The 23,041-nt window shown below is 40.8% G+C and overlaps 1 protein-coding gene across 3 annotated transcripts in view; it reads left to right on the top strand.

Moving 5' to 3' along the window:
• The window catches only part of vps13d (vacuolar protein sorting 13 homolog D), a 323,941-nt gene that overhangs the window by 65,168 nt on the left and 235,732 nt on the right, over nucleotides 1-23,041 (top strand). For all 3 annotated transcript variants that reach the window (XM_063033119.1, XM_063033121.1, XM_063033120.1), the window contains exons 15-19: nucleotides 3,468-3,647; nucleotides 6,923-7,053; nucleotides 18,328-18,460; nucleotides 19,600-21,834; nucleotides 22,332-22,489. In XM_063033119.1, the coding sequence (XP_062889189.1) occupies nucleotides 3,468-3,647; nucleotides 6,923-7,053; nucleotides 18,328-18,460; nucleotides 19,600-21,834; nucleotides 22,332-22,489 (2,837 nt within the window). The remainder of the gene's footprint in view (nucleotides 1-3,467; nucleotides 3,648-6,922; nucleotides 7,054-18,327; nucleotides 18,461-19,599; nucleotides 21,835-22,331; nucleotides 22,490-23,041) is intronic.

The raw sequence follows: 23,041 nt of genomic DNA, 5'->3' as shown, positions 1-23,041 counted from the left end.
AGCTTTTAGGCATTCGGCAGGGGCCAATAAAAAGAAGCGAAGTGTAAGCAGTGTTAGAGTGGTCAGGCCTGGGCGAGAGCAGGCACAGACTGGAACATAAGCTTGAGAAATTAGAGGTATAAAAATTGTAGGCAGGATGGTAGCTCAGGCAGTGGAATGCCCCTCCTGTGAGATTTCAGGGTACCTAATGGTCTCCTTGATGACTACATCTTCAGGAAATGTACAAAGCTTCAGCTCCTGGTTGACATGGTCAAGGAGCTGGAGCTGGATGTACCTCGGACCATCTGGGAGGCTGGAAACGTTAATGATGAGACTTTTATTGAAGTGGTCACATTCAGAGTGCAGACTTCAGATTGTAGATGGGTGACCACCAGGAGAAGTAAGGGGAATAAGCAGTTAATCCAGGGCTCCCCTTGGCCATCCCTCAGCAGCAAGTATACCCCTTTGGATACTGTTGGGGGTGTGGAGGACCGGGACACAGCAGCAGCCAGGTAGTGGCACTGGGGCTGGCTCTGAGCTCAGCAGGGAAGGGTACAGTCAGGTAGTGGCACCGTGGCTGGCTCTGATCTCAGCAGGAGAGGGTAAAGTCAGGCAGAATGATAGTAAAAGGAGACTTACAGCAGATTCTGTAGCCATTAAAGAGAAGCCAAGGAAGTGTGTTGCCTCCCAGGTGCTAGGTCCAGTATATCTCAGACCAGCTGCAGTAGATTCTTCAGAGGGAGGATGAGCAGCCAGAAGTCATGATGCACATTGGTACCAATGACAGTTAGAAAGGGGGAGGAGATCTTGCACAGTGAGTGTAGGAGGTTGAGGAAGAGGATGAAGACCAGGACCTCCAAGGTAGTAAATACTGTGTTATTGCTGGTACTATGTGCTAGTCAGAGCAGGAATAGGATGATAGTACAGAAGAATGAGTGGCTGAGGAAGTGATACAGGGTGTATGGTTTCAGATTTCTGGATCATGGGGATCTCTTCTGGTATGACCTGTACAAAAAGGGTGGATTACACCTGAAACCAAACAAATATCCTTGTGTGCAGGTTTGTTAAAGCTGTAGGGGAGGGTTTAAACTAATTTGGCAGAGGGATGGGAACCAGAATGTTAGGCTGAAGATGGAGCAAATGGTATACAAGTGTAGTGAGACTGTGAGGAAGGACAGGCAGATAATAGGGCAAAATTGCAGTCAGTGGAATGAGTTGAAGTTAACACGGGGGCAAAATCGAAAAGAGTGATGAATACAGGACTAAAGGTGTTATATTGGAATGCACGCCATATATGGAGTAAGGTAGATGATCTTGTGTCACAGTTAGAGATTGGTAGGTGTGATGTGGGATGGCGTATGACGTATGGCTGAAAGAAGATCATAGTTTGGAGGCTTACTATCCAAGGATACACTTTGTACCAAAAGGGTAGGCAGAGAGGGTGGGGTGGCTTTGTTGGTTAAAAAATGAAATCAGGTCTTAGAAAGAGGTGACATAGGATCAGAAGATGTAGAATCCCTGTGGGTAGAAACTGTAAGGGTAAAAAGACCCTGATGGGTGTTAGTTATATTCTGGCCCCCAAACAATAGCCAAGATGTGGATATAAATTAGAATGGAAAATGGAAAGGTATGTAATAAGAACAACATTATAATAGTCATGGGGGGTTTCAATATGCAGGTAGATTGGGAAAACCAAGAAAGGGAATTTGTAGAATGCCTCTGAGATGGTTTTTTAGAACCCACTAGGGCAAAGGCAATTCTGGATTGGGTGTTGTGTAATGAACCATATTTCATTAGGCAGCTTAAGGCAAAGGAAGTCATAGGATATTGTTTACTTGCATTTTCAGTAGCCCTCTTATAAGGTCTGTACTTCAGGTTGCTTCACAAAATAAGAGCTCATGATATTCCAGGAAAGATACGAGCATAGATAGAAGGTTGGCTGACTGGCAGGAGCAAAGGTTTGGAATAAAGGGGGTCTGTTCTATTTGGCTGTCGGTGACTATTGGTTTTCCGCAGGGTTTGGTATTGCTTCGTTGATATTATATGTCAGTAATTTGGATGACAGGATTCAAGGCTTTGTGGCCAGGTTTGCAGAGGATACAAAGATAGGTGGAGGGGGCAGGTAGTGTTGAGGAAGCAGGAACCTTGCAGAAGGATTTGGACAGATTGTGAGGTGGGCAAAGAAGTGACAGATGGAATATAGTGTGGGGAAGGGTATGGTCATGCACTTTGACAGATGGAATAAATGCGTACACTATTTTCTGAATGGGGAGAAAATTCAAAAATCAGAAGTGCAAAGGGACTTGGAAGTACTAGTGCATGATTTCCTCAAGGTTAACTTGCAGGTAGAATTAGTGGCAAGGAAGGCAAATGCAATGTTAGCATTCATTTAGAGAGGATTAGAATATAAGAGCAAGAATGTGATGCTGAGACTTTATAAGGATTTGTCAGACCATACCTGGAGTATTGTGAGCAGTTCTGGGTCCTTTATCTAAGAAAAGATGTGCTGGCACTGGGGACAGTCCAGAGGAGGTCCGCAGGAATGATTCCAGGAATGAAAGGGTTATCATATGAGGACTGTTTGATAGCTCTGGGCCTGTTCTCACTGGAGTTTAGAAGAATGAGGGAGAGTCTCATTGACACCTATCAAATATTGAAAGACCTAGATAGAGTGGATGTGGAGCAGCTGCTTCCTATCGTTGGGAGTCTAGGACCAGAGGATACAGCCTCAGAATTGAGGGACATCAGTTTAGGACAAATGAGGATTTTTATTTAGCCAGGGTGTTGTGAATTTGTGGAATTTGTTGCCATGGACAGCTGTGGGAACAAGTCATTGAGTATATTTAAAATGGAGGTTGATAGATTCTTGATTAGGCAGAGCGTCAAAAGATTATGGGGAGAAGGCAGGAGAATGGGGTTGAGGGGGATAATGAAACAGCCATGATGGAATGGCAGAGCAAACTCAATGGGCCAACTGGCTTGTTTCTGCTTCCTATTTCTTATCGTCTTATAAACTGAAGGAACAATATCTTGCATTCTATTTTGGTAACTCAAAAGTAATGGTATGAGCATTGACCCATCCAATTTCAGTTCACACATGCCCCTCCACCTGTTTTCATCTTCCCATTGTCCCTTCCCCATGTGGTTTCCAGTCTCTGTCCTACCCTTTCCCCATACTGCTTTAATCTGCCTATCCTTTTCCCTCTCAATTCTGATATAGAGTCTCCACCCAAACTTTGACTTAAACCTTTTGCCTCCGCTGATGCTACTTGATCCACTGACTTCTTCCAGCATTCTGTATTTTGTTCCAGATGTCTGCTTTTGCAGATTCTTTTCTTTCCTTCAGAATTTTGTATCTTGCTATTCAGTAAGGACATATACTCATATTCAATGATGAGAAAGCACTGATGCTAGAGGAAAATTATGAGTGACATATTACCAGAAAATATATTTTTAATTAATCTAATTTTGTTCATTGTACTTCACAGCTTTTTATTCTCCATGTAAGTTGCCACCAGTATTTGAAATGATCTATGAGAAAAATCCAGTATGCAGTAACTATGAGAGAAGATTGGAAGTCAGCACTCGACCCCTCAACATCATCTATAACCCTTTAGTGATCAAGAAAGTTGCTGATTTTTTCTACAAGGGCAAAGTGCATACCTCAGGTTCGTAGAAAAGTAAATTTAAAAGTAATCATTCATTAGCCAGTGGAGGTTAAGTTAAAGTGTACTTCAGGATTATGGGCCAAAATACAGATGGAACCATTGGCTGAATCAAAGGTGGTGATGAATCTGCATAATGGAGAGAGATTGAAACTCTGGTTGAATGTTGCTATAACAACATTCTGTCACTCAACTTCAGCAAAACAAGAGCTGATTATTGACTACAGGAAGAAGAAGCCAAAGGTCTATGAGTCAGTCCACATTAGGGATCGCAGATGGAGAGGGTCAGTAACTTGGCATCATTATTATCAGGTGATCTGTCCTGAGCAGCACTTAACTGCCCTCAGAAAGAAGGCATAGCAGCACCACTACTTTCTTTGAAATTTGCTTCGATTCAGTATGTCACTTAAAACTTTGACTAGCTTCTATAGGTGTACAGTGGTATCCTAACTGATTGCATCACAGCCTGGTATGGAAATACCAATTACCAGGAATGGAAAAATCTACAGGAAGTGGTACAGCCTAGTCCGTCATACACAAAGCCCACCTACCACTGAGTGCATTTACAAGGAGTGCTGCCACAAGAAAGCAGCATCTATCATCAAGGACCCCCACCATTTTCTTTTCTCGCTATTACCATCAAGTAGGAGGTACAGGAGTCTAAAGTCACACACCACCAGGTTTAGGACCAGTTATTACCCTAAAATTATCATGGTCCTGAATTGTTGTGGATAACTTCACCCACCACGACTTCGAATCCACAACCTGCAGATTCACTTTCAAGGACTCTGCAACTCATGTTTTCAGTATTGCACAAATGGTCTTTTGTGCATTAGTTGTTTGTCAAACTTTATTTATTTATAGTTTTTCCACAAATTCTATTGTATTTTTTCATTTTCCTGTAAGAAAATAATTCTCAAGGTACTTTGATAATAAATTTACTTTGACTTTGATTGTCAGGACACAGGTCAGGTTTGGCCATAGGAAGGGTAATGGACAAAAGTTATTTTGCTTAAGCCCATGCATAACTGATGTGCCAGATGCCTTGTGGACCATTCCATCAACAAAGAACCTAACATTTGCCTGTTGAATTTCATAATTCAGGAGCTGGAGCACCTTGACACCGATGTTCACTTGCTATGAGATGCAACAGGCAGAAGTTGGCCATTTTAAAGAACTACTAAGTACTGACTGATGGGAAACCTGGAGAGGAACACTGTCTTCTCTGGCACCCATTAGATTATGTAATTCCCAAACAAGGGATTGTGAAGATGTCCGTAACAAACCAATGTCTGCTGGATCAACTACCATATATCCATACTATTGTATCCATCAATATTGCACTAGACCAGGGGTTCCCAACATTTATTATACCATGGTCTGTGGACCCCAGGTTGGATACCCCTGCAGGAGAACATTAGTATCAACTGAAATGTTGGCACAACAGGATTGATGTCAAAGCTATAATGGTTCCCACTACTCTATTCTTATACAAAGGCAACACTGAGTTTAATATGTATTTCATTGTATGGTACTAATATTCAGCTCTCTCTCTTCCCCGTTCCCAACACCATCTGTATAGACACTTATTATTGTAATCTGATTCTTAGTTTTGAGCTACAAACTTCTCCTCTGCAAAAGTGGCTAAGATCAAAACCATTACAATTAGTCATAGTCATAAATTCTTTACACTTGGCAGTATTTTATATCTTCTCACCAACCACTTTGACTAAACCAGACTTTTGACAGCCTTGCTGACTTGAGCATGAATATCATTTTCAATTGCATATTTGCTCAATGCACAAATCATACTGTATATTTTCACTTCTATAATGTCTCCAGCCCTGACTTCATCCCAATTCCTGTTGATACTCTTATTGATTCTTTCAATAATTTGAGCTGTTCTTGTAAGTTTCCACCCTCTACTAATTGCAACTCATTAATAACACTCTCTTGGTTTCCTCCTCCATCCAGTTTTCACTGGACTGGCCTGTTAGCTATAGTTCATCTAATTTGAACCCATCTTCAAACTTCAACCTCATCCTCCCCTTTAAATTCCTGTTACTGTAATCTCCTCAGCCTCTCCAATGTGGACTTAGTCACTTCAGTCTTTGCTGCATTTCAATTGCTTCAGAACCCGCAGCATGAAATTCCTTAGATTAAGACTCCGCTTAAAAACAGTTTCTTTGATCAAAGTTTCCTTTGTTTGATTTTCCTTGCTTCCTTGGAGTGCCTTTTGTGGTATTCTGTTACTGTGGTCTTTAAAACATGTTAAAAAAAACCTTATAAATGCAAGTATTATTTGAATATCCTAAGCGATGTTTAACAACTCTTGTTATATGTAAGCAATTCTCACTGTGTGGTCACATAGGATAGCATTAATACAGGTTGAGTACCCCTTATCTGAAATTCCAAAAGCCTCTGAAATCCAATTTTTTTGAGTGATGACATAACCTCACAAATCAAAAATTCCACAAGGTGCTGGGAAGGTTCCCAGGTGATGCACAGGTCTCTGCGCATCGCAGACAGATCTGAGAAATGACTTCACGTAAGTAATGAACAGAAGTTAATGAAAAATAGAAAAACACTGCATAAAGTGAAAAATGAAGATCTCAATCATGTATCGTCAGAGTGAACATGTACTTCTAAACGGTATGTTGATCATGAAACAAGCAATGATCTATCATGAGGAACTTAAAATTGTAGGTAATTGTGAATATTCAGCAGTCTGGATGCAGAAATTTAAGAAAAGACATGACAATAATTTTTTTAAAGAGTCACTGATGAAAATCTAACACCAGAACAAGTCTACAATCCTTAAAAAAAAATTCAAATACAGTGTAATGGCTTTTAATCAAAAGGTGGAGAATGAAAGCCTGCCATTGTTTGTATGTTGTTCAACAACTGATCAAGTATTCTCCTGATGCTGCTGTGCTGCTTTTTGTTACCCTGCACGCATATTTTCATTATATTCATAGTATGTAATGTTTACTGTTAAGTTCATATGTATGATGAGTAAGTGTGAGACAAAGATTGTGTACTGGTAGCACGTAAATTTCAGAGTTTTAAATGATGGTGATCCCAAGTTATCTTATTATATATTACAAAATCTAAAATTCTTCTGGCCCCAAGCATTTTGGATTATGGGTACTCAACCAGTACTTGCAAAAGTAAGTTAGTTCTTTTTGGAAAATGTGTAGGATCTAGATCTAGGACTCAGGTGACTGCAGGTTTCTGTTTTTGAAAAATTGTGTGGAATTTTTCATCCATTTTGGTAGGCTTTGGTTACCAATCAGAACTAGAGCTACGCGTGGCAGAAGCTGCTAGAAGACAATACAATAAGCTCAAGATGCAAACGAAGGCGGAGATCAGGCAAACCATCGATCAGCTGTTGGTGGGAGAATTCATTGTAAGTCTGATACTGGTTTCTATATTGAGCCAGATCATACGATTTTCTGACATTTGCTCCATTAATTCTCAATGGTTATGTGTCATAAGTGATCAATTGCATCACTACTGTAAATACACTACATGACAAACTTTAACAGCCTTGTGGTGAAATAAATCTTGCAGAAAGCTTCAGTAGAAATAAATATTCAGAATTATTCATTTGTATGAATGGATGAAATTTGTGCTGTGGATTAATCGATCTTGATGGCAGTATTTAGATTTTCTAAGTTGTTCTGAATTTTAGCTGCATTTCAATTCTAGATTAAAATCTCACTCCAGAGATTGAGCACAAATCTAAGATTATACTCCATTGCCGAACCGAGGGACTGTTGCATTGTCAGGCATGTCTTTAAACAGAGATTCAATCTATCTTTTCTTTGGGCACTTGAAATCTGTGATTTTGAAAAAAAAAAGTATGTAGTTAACTCTCGTCTCTTGACTAATAGTTATTCATTTCTCAGTATTAATCAACAAGTACCATGTCTTGTTATTGTTAAAATGTGTTTTAATGGAGTGTGTTGTATGCAAATTGGCAGCTGTATTTCTCCTGTAACCGCAGTGACTACACCCAGGAGTCATGGCTTGCAAAACACCTTGGAATACTCTAAAAGGGAAGTGAGGTGCACTGATTACATCCAAATCTTTCTTTAAAATGCATACCTGTCAGGCAGGATTTCCAACAACCACAAAAAGTGAATTTATTTATCTCTTTTGCTTTCTTTCTATAAGGTTACAGGATTTTAAACCCAAACTGAGTTTGCTTGCTTACCAATTTACTTATTTTTTTCGCTCTTTTCAACCCTGGCAATACTCTGCTCTTTCAGTCTTAGCGTTCTGTTTAGTGTTTTTTTTAAATGTTATTTTTGTAATCAAAGTAATTAGTATTGTCAGTCTGTTTGAGTATTCTTGCAGATTCCATACTGAAGTATAACAACACAATGACATCTACAGTTTTTAAATGCTTTGGCCTTATTGACCCACAGTTTTGTATTCTAAATGACAGTGTTGATTGCACATCAGAACAAATTGGGTTGAACACCTGAGCATTTTCTTTCAGTATCAGACGTTCATAACTGTGAATTCTATGCTTAATGTTTTTGCTCATATGCAGGAAAAGATTAACGTTGCTAGTACTACTTCTGTCCCTTTGCCCAGAGCATGCCATTGGCTACAGTGCTGTTCTATTTGCCTTTGGCAAGATGCATAGCCCACCTTCCTAAAGTCTCTTGCCTGTGTCTTGGCTCATCTGCTATTGTGAACCAAATTAAGGAGCGTGCTGGCTCCGAATGCAATAATATCAAGTTCTTCTTGCCATTGTCTTACCTCTCACCCACTTGAACTTTATCTCATCCAAAACTCTTATGTATTTTGTGTATTGATTGTCTTTTGCCACAATCAGTTCCTTGCTAAATTATGCTGGCTCCTAGTTCTCAAATGGCCCAAATTTAAAATAATAATTCTGAACCAGTTTAATTGTTAATAATTAATTGGATATCAAACTATTATCCGAAAAGTGAACGAGATGGAAAAATAGGAAGAAAAATTCTAAATTATATTTAATCTGGACAAATGTGAAGTAATACATTAGTTGAAAGCAGACAAGACATTCAGCTACCCCGTAAATGGTAAAATACTGATAAGGACAGAGGAAGACAGTGATCCTGTAATATATGTCAACATTTCCTTGGCAATAGGAAAGTTTAAGAAATCACTATGAATACTTCCCTTTATTGTCGAAGTACTGAACATAAGGGAGGGAGATCATGCTCGTCTACAGCTAGAGTATTGAAAAATGGAAGCTGTGATGGCTTTTTACCTACCACGAGAGTTCTCCAGGGTCATTTTGGTAGCAGTATACATTCCACCTCAGGCTGATGTCAATCAGGCTTTAGATGATCTAAGCAATGGAATCAATATGCACGAAATAGCACACCCTAATGCCCTCACCATTGTTTTTGGAGATTTTAACCAGGTCAGTTTGAAAAAAATCACTAAGCAATTACCATCAACAGATCACTTGCAATACCAGAAGAAACAACACACTGGACCATTGCTACACCACCATCAAGAATGCCGACCGTGCTATTCCACGCCCTCATTTCGGGAAGTTTGATCACCTGGCTGTACTTCTACTCCCTAAGTATAGGCAGAGACCGAAGACTGCAACACCAGTAGTGAGGACCTAGAAGGTATGGACAAGGGAAGCACAGGAGCACCTACAGGACTGCTTTGAACCGGTCGACTGGACTATTCAGGGACTCATCTTCGAACTTGGATGAGTATGCTGCAGTTGTTACCGCCTTCATTAAAACCTGTGTGGATGAGTGTGCATCTTCAAAGACTTACTGTACATTCCTAAATCAAAAGCCATGGATGAACCAAGAGGTACATCATCTGCTGAAGGCTAGGTCTGTGACATTCAAGTCTAGCGACCCAGGTCTGTACCAGAAAACCAGGTATGATTTGCGGAGGGCTATTTCAAAGGTGAAGAGACAATTTCGAACAAGGTTGGAGGCGACATCGGATGCATGACAGCTCTGGTAGGATTTGCAAGCTCTTACTTCCTACAAAGAGAAACCCAATAACATAAATGGCAGCGATACTTCACTACCTGATGAACTCAACGTCTTCTATGCACGCTTTGAAAGGGAGAATACAACTACAGCTTGAAGATCCCTGCTGCACCTGATGACACTGTGATCTCTGTCTCAGAGGCTGATGTTAGGCTGTCTTTAAAGAGAGTGAACCCTCGCAATGCAGAAGGTCCGGATGGCTCTGATAACCTGGCCAACCAATTAGTGGGAGTATTCAAGGACATTTTCAACTTTTCACTGCTACGGGTGGAAGTTCCTACTGCTTCAAAAAGGCAACAATTATACCAGTGCCTAAGAAGAATAATGTGAGTTGCCTTAATAACTATCACCCGGTAGTACTTAGATCTACAGTGATGAAATGCTTTGAGAGGTTGGTCATGACTAGAATGGACTCCTGCCTCAGTAAGGACCTGGACCCATTGCAATTTGCCTATCGCCACAATAGGTCAACGGCAGATGCAATCTCAATGGCTCTTCACACGACTTTAGACCACCTGGACAACACAAACACCTATATCTGGATGCCGTTCATTGACTATAGCTCAACATTTAATACCATCATTCCCACAATCCTGATTGAGAAGTTGCAGAACCAGGGCCTCCATACCTCCCTCTGCAATTGGATCCTTGACTTCCTAACTGGAATACCACATTCTGTGTGGATTGGTGATAACATCTCCTCCTTACTGACGATCAACACTGGTGCACCTCGGGGCTATGTGCTTAGCCCACTGCTCTACTCTCTATATATCCATGACTGTGTGGCTAGGCATAGCTCAAATATCATCTATAAATTTGCAGACAATACAACAATTGTTGGTAGAATTTCAGGTGGTTACAAGAGAGTGTACAGGAGTGAGATGTGCAAACTGGTGGAGTGGTGTCACAGCAACAATCTGGCACTCAACATCAGTAAGACGAAAGAGCTGATTTCAGACTTCTGGAAGGGTAAGATGAAGGAACACATACTAATCCTCATAGAGGGATCAGAAGTGGAGAGAGTGAGCAGTTTCAAGTTCTTGGGAGTCAAGATCTCTGAGGATCTAACCTGGTCCCAACATATCGAGTTATAAAGAAGGCAAGACAGCAGCTATGCTTCATTAGGAATTTGAAGAGATTTGGTATGTCAACAAATACTCAAAAACTTCTAGAGTTGTACCGTGGAGAGCATTCTGTCTGGTATGGAGAGGGAACTGCACAGGACGGAAAGAAGCTGCAGAGGATTGTAAATTTAGTCGGCTCCATTTTGAGTACCCAGGACATCTTCAAGGAGTGGTGTCTCAGAAAGGTAGCATCCAGTATTAAGGTCCTCCAGCACCCAGGGCATGCCCTTCCCGTCGGGTAGGAGGTACAGAAGCCTGAGGGCACACACTCAGCGATTCAGGAACAGCTTCTTCCTCTCTGCCATCCGATTCCTAAATGGATATTGAACCATAAGACCATAAGATATAGGAGCAGAAGTAGGTCATTCTGCCCATCAAGTCTGCTCAGCCATTCAATCATGGGCTGATCCAATTCTTCCAGTCATCCCCACTCCCCTGCCTTTGATGCCCTGGCTAATCAAGAACCTATCTATCTCTGCCTTAAATACACCCGATGACTTGGCCTCCACGGCCGCTCGTGGCAACAAATTCCACAGATTTACCATCCTCTGACTAAAGTAATTTCTCTGCATCGCAGTTCTAAATGGATGACCTTCAATCCTGAAGTCGTGCCCTCTTGTCCTAGACGCCCCTAACATGGGAAATAATTTTGACATATCTAATATGTTCAGGCCTTTTAACATTTAGAATGTTTCTTTGAGATCCCCCCCGCCCCATTCTCCTGAACTCTAGGGAATACAGCCCAAGAGCTCCCAGACATTCTTCATATGGTGACCCTTTCATTCCTGGAATCATTCTTGTGAATCTTCTCTGAACCCTCTCCAGTGTCGGCACAGGTGGCCCCCGTTTTCCGAGCGTTCGCTTTATGACACCTTGCTGTTACGAAAGACCTGCATTAGTTACCTGTTTTTGCTAACAGAAGGTGTTTTCACTGTTACGAGAAAAGGCAGCGCGCGCTCGAACAGCCAAGCTCCTCCCCAGGAACTGCATTCTAGCCGGCATTGCTTAAACACGTGCTTTATCTCAATTTATTTTGTGCATCTGTTAGCAAGATGAGTTCTATGGTATCAGAAAAGCCTAAAAGAGCTCGTAAGGGTGGTACACTTAGCGTAAAACTAGACATAATTAAGCGTTTCAATCGTGGTGAACATTGTCTGCACGTTGAACTTCCCTGCATCCACCATTTGCACTATTTATACGCAGAAAGAAAGAATTTTGAAAGCTGCCGATGTTACTGTTGGTTCTGCTCGTAGCAAAGTGGTCTCTCTTAGTCGGCATCCAATAATGGATAAAATGGAAAGTCTATTGCTTGAGTGGATTGATGGGTGTACAAAGCGTGGTATTCCGTTAAGTTTTCTTATACTTAAGGAGAAATCAGTCAGTCTTTTTAATAAGCTGAAACAGCTGTGGACGATGGTGATGAAAGTGTTGCGAAAGTGGAATTTAAAGGTAGTCATGGGTGGTTTGATCGGTTTCTGAGGCGAGGGCAGCTTCATAGTTTAGCGTTTACTGGAGAGAGTGCTTCGGCTGATATTGAAGCTGCCGAAAAGTTCCCAGCAGAACTGAAGAAAATAATTACAGAAGGTGGTTATTCGTATAAGCAAGTGTTTAACTAAGACGAAACTGCAATTTATTGGAAAAAAATTGATAGAAGAAAAGCAGGCTAAGGGACACAAGGCATCGAAGGACAGGTTTATCCTAATGCCTATTATTAACGCCACTGGTGATGCTGTCCTTAAGCTTCTACTAGTGTACCATTCAGAAAATACGAAGGCACTTAAAGGCGTTGATAAAACACTTCCCGTTGTGTTCTGTTCACATCCAAGTGGTTGGAGTATCCAAGTGCTTTTTTCTGAGTACATGAGTGGATATGTTAGTCCTTTTGCTGAAAAATACTGTAGAGAAAATAACCTCGATAATAGGTGTCTTGTGATTGGCGATAATTGTGCTGCTCATCCACCAGACGTTACCGAGTATGGCGGTAACATTCGTGTTGCGTTCTCACCACCGAATACGACATCGTTGCTGCAGCCGTGTGACCAAGGCCTAATAGCTGCAATTGAGGCTTACTATACGCAAAATGTGATGCGTTTTATTGTAAGTACCATTGACAGAGAGAGCAACTCCAAAGCGTCTTTGCGAGAGATCTGGAAAGAATACAATATAAGATTGGCAATCGCCAACGTTGGAGATGCTCTCGATAGGCTAAAAGTCTTGATGAGAAATGGCGTTTGGAGGAGACTGTGTCCCTAAGTAGTGAACGATTTTAAAGGCTTCGAACCATCAACAATAAATATGGCAATAGTAAGACTGGCTACTGTATATACATTATTTCTACTTTATATAGGCTGTGTATTTTTATGTGTTATTTGGTATGATTTGGCAGCTTCATAGCTTAAAGGTTACTGGAGAGAGCGTTTCTGCCAAGAGCGCTTGCGCCGTGTTTCTGCCGAGAGCGCTTCCGCCAAGAGTGCTGCCGTGAGATTTTCGCTGTGCTAGTCAGTGCAGAAAAGTATTTCTACTTTATATAGGCTGTGTATTTATCATATCATTCCTGCTTTTACTATATGTTACTGTTATTTTAGGTTTTATGTGTTATTTGGCATGATTTTGTAGGTTATTTTTTGGGTCTGGGAACGCTCAAAAATTTTTCCCATATTAATAAATGGTAATTGCTTATTCACTTTACGACATTTCGGCTTACGAACCGTTTGATAGGAACGCTGTACCTTCGGATAGCGGGGGAATCCTGTATATCCTTTCTAAAATAAGGAGCCCAAAACTGCACACAATGCTCCAAATGTGGTCTCACGAGTGCCCTATAGCAGGTGCCCCCAACCTTTTTTGCACTGTGGACCGGTTTAATATTGACAATATTCTTGCAGACCGGCTGACCGGGGGTGGGGGGGGGGTGGTGGGCGGGTAGGGTTGCCAACGGACAAGAGTAGCAGTCAAGTACGTTGGGTTTACCCCGAGAAAGACTACAATGACCATGAAGCCTTGCGCGGGCACCTGTGTGCGCATACGTGTATGTGCCGATTTTTTTCTACAAATCATTTTTGGCAATTCTGTTGGGCGGGGTTGTTAATCACGACTGGAATATAAGTGGTAAGTGACTAAAACACTCAATTTCGTTTCTAAAAGGGTTTATCTAACGATTTTAATATTAAACACACAGCGCATATTTTCCTCACGTGAATATAGTGATAAGTCAATTATCGGGGAGGACAGCGGAGCTTGAAGTAAGTGTTGAATGAACTTCCAGTACAAGTGGTAGAGGCAGGTTCGATATTATCATTTAAAGAAAACTTGGATAGGTATATGGACAGGAAAGGAATGGAGGGTTATGGACTGAGTGCAGGTCCATGGGACTAGGTGAGAATAGCGTTCGGCACGGACTAAAAGGGCCAAGATGGCCTGTTTCTGTGCTGTAATTGTTATATGGTTATATGGGTCACTTATAAGTCAATAGCATCATAACATTTTAAGTAACGTTTAGATATTAAACACACAGCACATATTTTCCCTGTATGAACATATAAAACCATTGCAACACACCAATATCGCTGAACCAGTGGGAGCCCTGGGCTTGTTTCCCTGCAACAACACGGTCCTATCGAGAGGTGGTGAGAGACAGCGATACTCGAAGGGGGCTCCTTATGTCCAGTCTATTCCGCAACTTAGTTTTCGTTGCATTTATTGCAGAGATATGTTGGAAATGGAAGCAACGTTTTCAGTGCTTTCGTGGCTATCTCAGGATATTTAGCCTTGACTTTGATCCAGAATGCCGGCAGAGATGTTATGTCAAACATACTTTTCAGCCCGTCGTCATTTGCAAGCTGGAGGAGTTGATCTTCTTCCTGCGCTGGCATGGATGATGCGCGGGTAATGACCTCGCGTGCGTTCAAGCTCAACAGTGGCCGTGATAGGGAATGAGGAAAGGTGCAGCTGACTCATATCACCAAATCATATCGTTTCCTCGCGGCCCAGTAGCGCATACTTTGCAGCCTGGTACCGGTCCGCGGCCCGGTGGTTGGGGACCGCTGCCCTATAGAGCCTCAACATCACATCCCTGTTCTTATATTCTATACCTTTAGAAATGAATGCCAACATTGCATTCTCCTTCTTCACAACTGACTCAACCTGGAGGTTAATCTTTAGGGTACCTTGCAGAAAGACTCCCAAGTCCCTTTGCATCTCTGCATTTTGAATTTTCTCCCCATCTAAATAATAGCCTGCCCGTTTATTTCTTCCACCAAGTGCATGACTATACACTTTCCAACAATGTATTTTGTTTGCCGCTTCTTTGTCCATTTCCCTAAACTATCTAAGTCTCTGCAGGCTCTCTGTTTCCTCAACACTACCGACTCCTCCTTGTATCATCATCAAATTTAGCCACAAATCCATTAATACCATAGTCCAAATCATTGACATACATCGTAAAAAACAGCAGTCCCAACACCGACCCCTGTGGAACTCCACTGGCAACCAGCAACCAGCCACCAGCCAGAATAGGATCCCCTTATTCCCAATCTCTGTTTTCTGCCCACCACCCAGTGCTCCACCCACACTAGTAACTTCCCTGTAATTCCATGGGCTCTTAGCTTGCTAAGCAGCCTTATATGCGGCATCTTGTCAAAGGCCTTCTGAAAATCCAAGTACACCACGGCTACTGCATCTTCTTTGTCTACCCTGCTTGTAATTTCCTCAAAAAATTACAGTAGGTTTGTCAGGCAGGATTTTCCTTTCAGGAAACCATGCAGGCTCTGGCCTATCTTGTCATGTGCCTCCAGGTACAACGTAATCTCATCCCTAACAATCGATTCCAACAACTTCCCAACCACTGATGTCCGACTAACAGGTCTGTAGTTTCCTTTCTGCTACCTCCCACCTTTCTTAAATAACAGAGTAACATTTGCAATTTTCCAGTCATCTGTTACAATGCCAGAGTCTGTCGATTCTTAGAAGATCATCGTTAATGCCTCCGCAATCTCTCTAGCTACCTCCTTCAGAACCTGAGTGTGCTTTCCATCAGGTCCAGGAGATTTATCCACCCTCAGAATATTAAGCTTCCTGAGCACCTTCTCAGTCATAATTTTCACTGCACAAACTTCACTTCCCTGACACTCTTGAATGTCCGGTATACCTCAGATGTCTTCTACTCTGAAGACTGATGCAAAATACGCATTCAGTTCCTCTGCCATCTCTGCATCTCTCATTACAATATTTCCAGCGTCATTTTCTATTGGTCCTGTATCTACCCTCGACTCTCTTTTCCCCTCTATATACTTAAAAAAAAGCCTTTAGTATCTCCTTTGAGATTAGGTGCCAGTTTCCTTTCATAATTCATCTTTTCCTACCTAATGACCTTCTTAGTTTCTTTCTGCAAGTTTTTAAAAGCTTCCCAATCCTCTATCTTCCCACTGGCTCTGACTTACTTGTATGCCCTTTCTTCTGCTTTTACTTTGGATCTAACTTCACTTGCCAGCCACAGTAGTTTCTTTCTTCCCTTTGAAAATTTCTTCTTATTTGGAATATATCTGTCTTGTACTTCCACCATTTTTTGCAGAAACTTCAGCCATTGTTGCTGCTGTCCTTCCTGCAAATGTCTCTTTCCATTTAACTTTGGCCAGTTCCCCTCTCATGCCATTCTAATTTCCTTTATTCCACTGAAATACTGACACATTGGATTTTATTTTTCCCTCTCAGATTTCAATGTGAACTCAATCATATTGTGATCACTGTTCCCTAAGAGTTCCTTAATCTTAAGCTCTCTTATCGCCTCCGGATCATTGCAAAACAGCCAATCCAGCACAGCCGATCCCCTAGTGGGCTCAACAACAAGCTGTTCTAAAAAGCCATCCTTTAGGCTACGTCCACACTAGACTGGATAAATCTGTAACCGAAGCTTTTTCTCTTCGTTTTGACCCTCCATCCACAATGAAACGGCATTTTCCTCCCCCAAAAACAGAACTTTTCAGAAACACTCTCCAGAGTGAATAAATCTGAAAACGCCTAATATCCGGCATAGTGTGTACGGGGTAACCGGCTATTTTTAAAACCGCTGTCATGACGTGCCGGAGCAAATGGTGGCAGCAGCGCGGCATTTCATTGAACGCAACCCCCAACACCACAACAATATCTGGCAATAGATATGTAACAGCCTAATGTAACATTGTATGGAAATACAAGGTAACACTGATGCAGACATGTTTTATACATTTAACAAGGAGCTTTATTAATGTATTGCTTGTGCAAACATTCAATAGATGCAATTGTCACTTTTGCCCAGTAACTCGTTTTATTGCACATGTTAAAGACAGCAAAATAATTCACAAAGACATGGCAAGCAAATGAGGTAACAGCAAATTTCACTTTTTCCCAGTAACAAGCCTTATTGCATTTAGTTGTAGCTGTCATCCCTTTAATCGGTGAAGAGACTATGGCTGTAGGAAATGTTTCTGGACAAATGCACACCAAGTTTTTCGTTTGGCAATTTCCTTTTTAAGTTTTTCTAATCTGTAACTGGACAAACGTGCACCAAGTATACCATTTCCTGTTCGCTTGTTTTCTGTGTGTCCTGCGCATGCCCAGTAGGAGGAGATTCACCCAAATATCCACTGTAATGTGGACAGAGGTATTTTCAAAAATGCCTAGTGTGGACGCCTGTCGTTTTTACACGAATCTGGTGTTTTCAAAATTATCTGGTCTAGTGCAGATGTAGCCTTAGACGTTCTACAAATTCTCTCTCTCGAGGTCCAGTACTGACCTGGTTTTCCCAATCCACTTTCGTGTCAAAATCCCTGACGATTATCATGACATTGCCTTTCTGACACACCTTTTCTATCTACTGCTGTCATTTGTAATCCACATCCCGACTACTGTTTGGAGGCCTGTATACAATAGCCATTAGGGTTCTTTTACCCTTGCCATTTCTCAACTCAACCCATAGAGACCTGATTCTGATTCTGATAGAAAGCTTTTGGAAATGTATTAGGATGTCATCCTGGCTTCAGAATTTCAACAGTGATAAAGGATTGACCAGAATGAAGTTGTTTTCATTAATTCAGAGGAGACTGAGTTGGGATTAACTGAGATGTATAAAGTTATATGAGACCAAGATGCGAAGTACCTCTTTCTCCTGCAGTGAAATCAAAGACTTAGCGCAGAGATTTGAGATAATGGTCAGAAGAATTAATGGAAGTTGGGGGAAAATGTAAATTTTGGAAGATGGTACTTGAAAGGTAGATGGAGGAAGAAACCCTCATACTTTAAAGAACCAGGATGAGCATTTGTATCTAGCATAACCTCCAATTCCCTGGGACAAGCCTGATTAGTCAGAACAACCTTCTATTGTCTGGCATGAACAAAATGTATAAAATGGCTACGTTCTGTCTGCTAAATTTCTGTAACTGCATGAGCTGATTATTGGCAATAGTAAATGGACTGCTTGCAAATATGCAATTGAGTATTAAATCATTAACATCTGCCATTACTGAAGAAGTGAATATGCCAAATTTATGTTTCTATTACCAGGAAAATGATAAACGTTGGATGATGAATTTAGATATTTCTGCTCCTCAAGTTATTTTTCCAGATGATTTCAAATCTGCAGATTCCTTGCTGGTAGTTGTGGATCTGGGTCGAATTCTGCTAACAAATTTTCGAGGTAATTGCTTTTGAGCTAGTCACTCTCTTTAATGATGTTCTGTTTAAATTGCCTGCACAATTACTGAGTTCAAAAGTTTCTTTGGCTTCAGTAGGCAGTCTCCATTGAAACTGCATAACCTTACCAATGTCATTTTTACATTAATTGAAGATTGTTATGTTTAGCAACAGCACAAATGTTGGAACAAGCCAACACTTGAAAGACCAGGGTGAATTAATCTTTATGAGGATTGATTTATTCAAGATGATGCCTGAAGTATTAACCTTTGAGTTGCTGTTCTGTTGTGCGTTTAGGATATTTTCAGCTTTATTTAGGATATTTCAACGATCTGTTTTCAAACTATTTTTCATTTTTTTTTCTCTATATTTCCCATTTTCTATTTCTGGTAATGTTTAAAGGAGATGAATAAGTCTTGATTTTTCTTTTACTGTTTTTCTGTGGATTGTTCATTTTCTCACAGCAGTTGAAGTTTTTCTCTGAAGTATTTAACACGCGGCAGTGTTGAAAACAATTCTAACCACCCTTTGTGTTATTTGGAGATAAATGAGTTGATTGAATGCTTTGTACCTTGAATCAGATGTCATAAAGCACAGGCTTGCTTTTGTTTTGCCTGTTATATTGCCCTTCTCAATTAATTTTCCTTAGAAGCACATTCATTCTGTAGATATTGATTGTCATCTGTGGATAGTGGTGACAGAACAGAATTTCTTGTTCTGTCTGTATTTACATTTTCCTATCAAAATTGAGATTGGCTGACTTGAAATATGACAGGAATTGACCATGAGGCTTCCTGCTCCTATCAGGTATTCCATAGATTCTAGAATTTCATTGGCTAAGTTGTTAGGGAAAACAAAGGTTGTAATGCTGAAATGAGAAATATAAACTTGTAGAAATTTATGGTTAAATAAAGACTGCTATTGGATTTCTCAAAACTAGGAATAAAGCAAGTTATCCAGTCAATAGGCTGTGGTTTGCTGACGCTAATTACAGCAGTTAGCTCATTTGCATTGTGAAATTTGACAAAACTTATCAAACCTGTGTGAGAATATACAGTTGGTGAACATTCACTGTTCAGAAAACTCCTATTAATTTACCATGAGATCTTTTGCCATCCTTAACATCACTCTTTGTATTTACAGATGAGCCCAAGAGCAGAGCCAGCGTCAGACTTTCTGTTCCAGAGGAGGAACTCAGTGATGATGAATACAAGACACCACTAGCCACACCACCCAACACACCACCTCCAGAGCCCAGCTCTGATGCTGGGTCAAAGTCCACAGAATTCCTTGGTTTAGGATTTACTGAGGAGCAGCTGCAGCAACATTTTATTAACAATAAGCTTTATGAGAAATACTCACTGTCCTTCATGGATATGCAGATTATGGTTGGGCGGGTCATGGATAACTGGAAGCATGCTCAGGATAGTGAAGTTGGGCCAACACATGTTGTTGAGAAATTTAATGTGCTGCTACAATTGGAGCGACGATTAATGTACACCTCTGACCCAAATCGTCCTGGAGCCATGCTTTGTGGCACTCTGCCTGAACTTAAAATACATGTAAATGAGGATAAAATCATGGCATTGCGCAATTTTTTGTCAAGGATGACCACTTCCGAGAATCAGCAGCTATCATGTGAGCAGCAGTCATTGCGGCGAGAAAAAATCTTCAATAAAGTGGATAGCCGGAGCAAGCTACTGGATTCAAAGATGAGTCTAACACAGAGTGTGATGTCACTTGAGCAACATACCCGTGAGGTTCTGGTTGAGTCAAAGCTACTCATTGCAGAGTTCAAAATTAATTACATGCAGTTAGGGGTGGAGAGTTGTGGACGTTACATATCTGTGCTAAAAGTTTTTGGCATTAATTCCAACTTTGTGAAGAGGCCTTATGATAGTGAGGTGACACTGTCTGTACATGGTTTGCTGTTGGTGGACACGGTACAGACATATGGGACTGACTTTGATTTGCTGATGGCATCTCACAAAAACTTGAGCTTTGACATTCCCACAGGAAGTCTTCGTGATAGCGGAGCCCAGTCTCCAATCTTTCCTCACCCTACTGTCACTTCACTGGTCAATAATGATATCTCACTAGTTAAAAATAAAATCACATTGAGCAACTCAGCAGCACTGGATGAGCAAGTACCTCCATCGTCTACTGCTCAGGACCAGGATGTCCTGATTAAACTGGAATATCAGTTTGTGAGCTCCAATTGCCCTTCTATGAATTTGGATAGCTCTTTACAAGTCATGTCTTTGCAGGTCAACAATCTGGATATTATCCTTAATCCAGAAACTATGGTTGAACTCATTGGCTTTCTACAGAAGTCCTTTCCAAAGGCCAAAGAAGATGCAACTCCAGAGTCTCCACTTATTGATCCAGCAATGAGTTTTGAAGATGGAGAGTCTATTCAGTCTACCTACGATCAAAATACACAAGTGGCAGTAGAAATCCATCGGCTAAATGTGTTACTTCTCCGGACTGTTAGGCTAACAAGTGGGGAGAAACTGGGAAGAAAAATTGCTACAGCTAGTATCAATGGCACCAAGGTAAATGTTTCAATGGGCAGTCGATTTGAAATGAATGGATCTCTTGGCTGCCTTCAGTTACTGGACTTGACACAAGATGAAATAAAAAATCATTTTGTAGTAAGCATTGGAAATACAGAAGCATATGAAACAGTTAGTGATTTTGGGTTCTTTCAGTCTATCATGAGGTCTGAAACTGAGCTGAATCGTAGTGAAGCTTTGAGCTTTACATTTATTGAAAAATCACAAGAGGAGTTTATGTTGAGTCTGCACATGGCATCATTACATTATAACCATTCACCAAAATTTCTTAAGGAACTTTCCTTATCCATGGATGAACTTGAAGATAACTTCCAAAATATGCTAAAGAGTGCAGCTTCCAAAGTCTCCACTGTCCTGGTAAACAAAACAGCTGAGTACAGTGAGATGGTTTTACTTTTTGAAAAGCCACGTAAGTCAAGGGATATGTTTGAGCTTGATGATGATGTTAATGCTGGGATGGAAGCTCCTGAGGATAACCCAGTGAAATTAATCTTGAACATTAACATTGAGTCACCTGTGGTTGCAGTCCCACGGAAGCCTGGAAGCTGTGAGCTATTGGTTGGACACTTGGGCCGGACTTCAATCCAGAATTTTGTAACTGGTGAAGATGATTCTGGGAGGGACCGACTACAAGTGGAAATTAAAGATATCAAAATGTACTCCCTCAATAACAGCGTGCACTGTTCCAAGACCGATGCCAGTGAATCTCCTCAGTCAGCTTCTGGTGCTGCTAGCACCTCCAGTCAGGAAGAAATGCATTTCACACGACAAAATTTCTTTGATTCTGTGCACAAGGGTCAAGGTCAGTTCAAAGAACACTTTTGAATTAATGCAATTTTGCATTGTTTTGATAAGCAATCCACTGCCTAGTCTGTAAGTAAACTTTGCAGCTGTTAAAGATGCCAGGTTTAATCCTTGGCTTGTGTGTGATTATTAGCTGACAAGAGGAAGTAATTATTGATGTGATCTATGAAGCAAATATTTACTTTATCTAATATAAAACAGCAGAAAATAAGAGCAGGAGTCGGCCACCTGGCTTCTCAAGCCTAATATACCCAGCCTTTCAGTATGAACATGGGGTGCTCATTTCTTCTTCCCTATCATTTGGAAGTGAGGAACAGCTGCTTGGTTCAGTTATCTGCAGAGAATAATCCTCCCAAATAAACATGGAAGGAAATTTTGGATTTGCTTTTAGAAGAGAAATACTTAATCATTTGATTCTAATCAGTGTTCATCTTAGTCAAATATCATTGTATCACTTGGCAGAAGTTGTACTCTCATTTCTTATTTTTTCCCCAGCCTTTCATATCCTGAATGACACCACAATCCAGTTCGTTCTAGAGAAAATCCCAGTCGACACAGATCCAGGGTTATCATTTCCAGCTGTAAATTCTTCAGATTCCTTTGAAATAACCAATAAAATGAAGATAGAAGGAAAATTTGTCAATCCTTTGAAGGTATAAGACTGATTGCACCAACATGTGTTGTACTTGTGATTTAAGCGTATAATATAGAAACACATTAACAAGATAATATTGAATGGCCTTTCCCTGTTTTTGTGTAATTAGAGGCTCTATTGATTATATAATGTGAATCTGTCACTGTTCTCCTTGACTCCATAAAAATTTAGTCTTCCTCTGATATTCTCTTCAATATTGTTGCTTGTCATTCCTTTAAATGTTGGCCATGGCTTATATTCAGACAAATATTTTATCACATGAATGTAACCGTAGGTTGTAATAATAACACATGCAATTTAATTTGGATATTCCTCGTTTGCTCTTATCGAAGATTATTAGACAAAATGACCATAACTAGTGAGGCAAGAACAGAATTGTTTTTCTCTCACTAATATCTGGGATTGACTAAAATAACATGAACCACAGAATATAAACATGAGAAAGTCTGCCAATGTTGGTAATCCAAAACAACAGACACAAAATGCTGGAGAAACTCAGCAGGTCAGGCAGCATCTATGGAGTTGACGTTTTGGGCGGAAATCCTCCTTC

This window comes from Mobula hypostoma, chromosome 25, assembly GCF_963921235.1.
Source record: "Mobula hypostoma chromosome 25, sMobHyp1.1, whole genome shotgun sequence".
NCBI classification, from domain to species: Eukaryota; Metazoa; Chordata; class Chondrichthyes; order Myliobatiformes; family Myliobatidae; genus Mobula; species Mobula hypostoma.
Note: the sequence above shows the minus strand (reverse complement) of the source record. Positions and strands in the feature narration are given on the sequence as shown.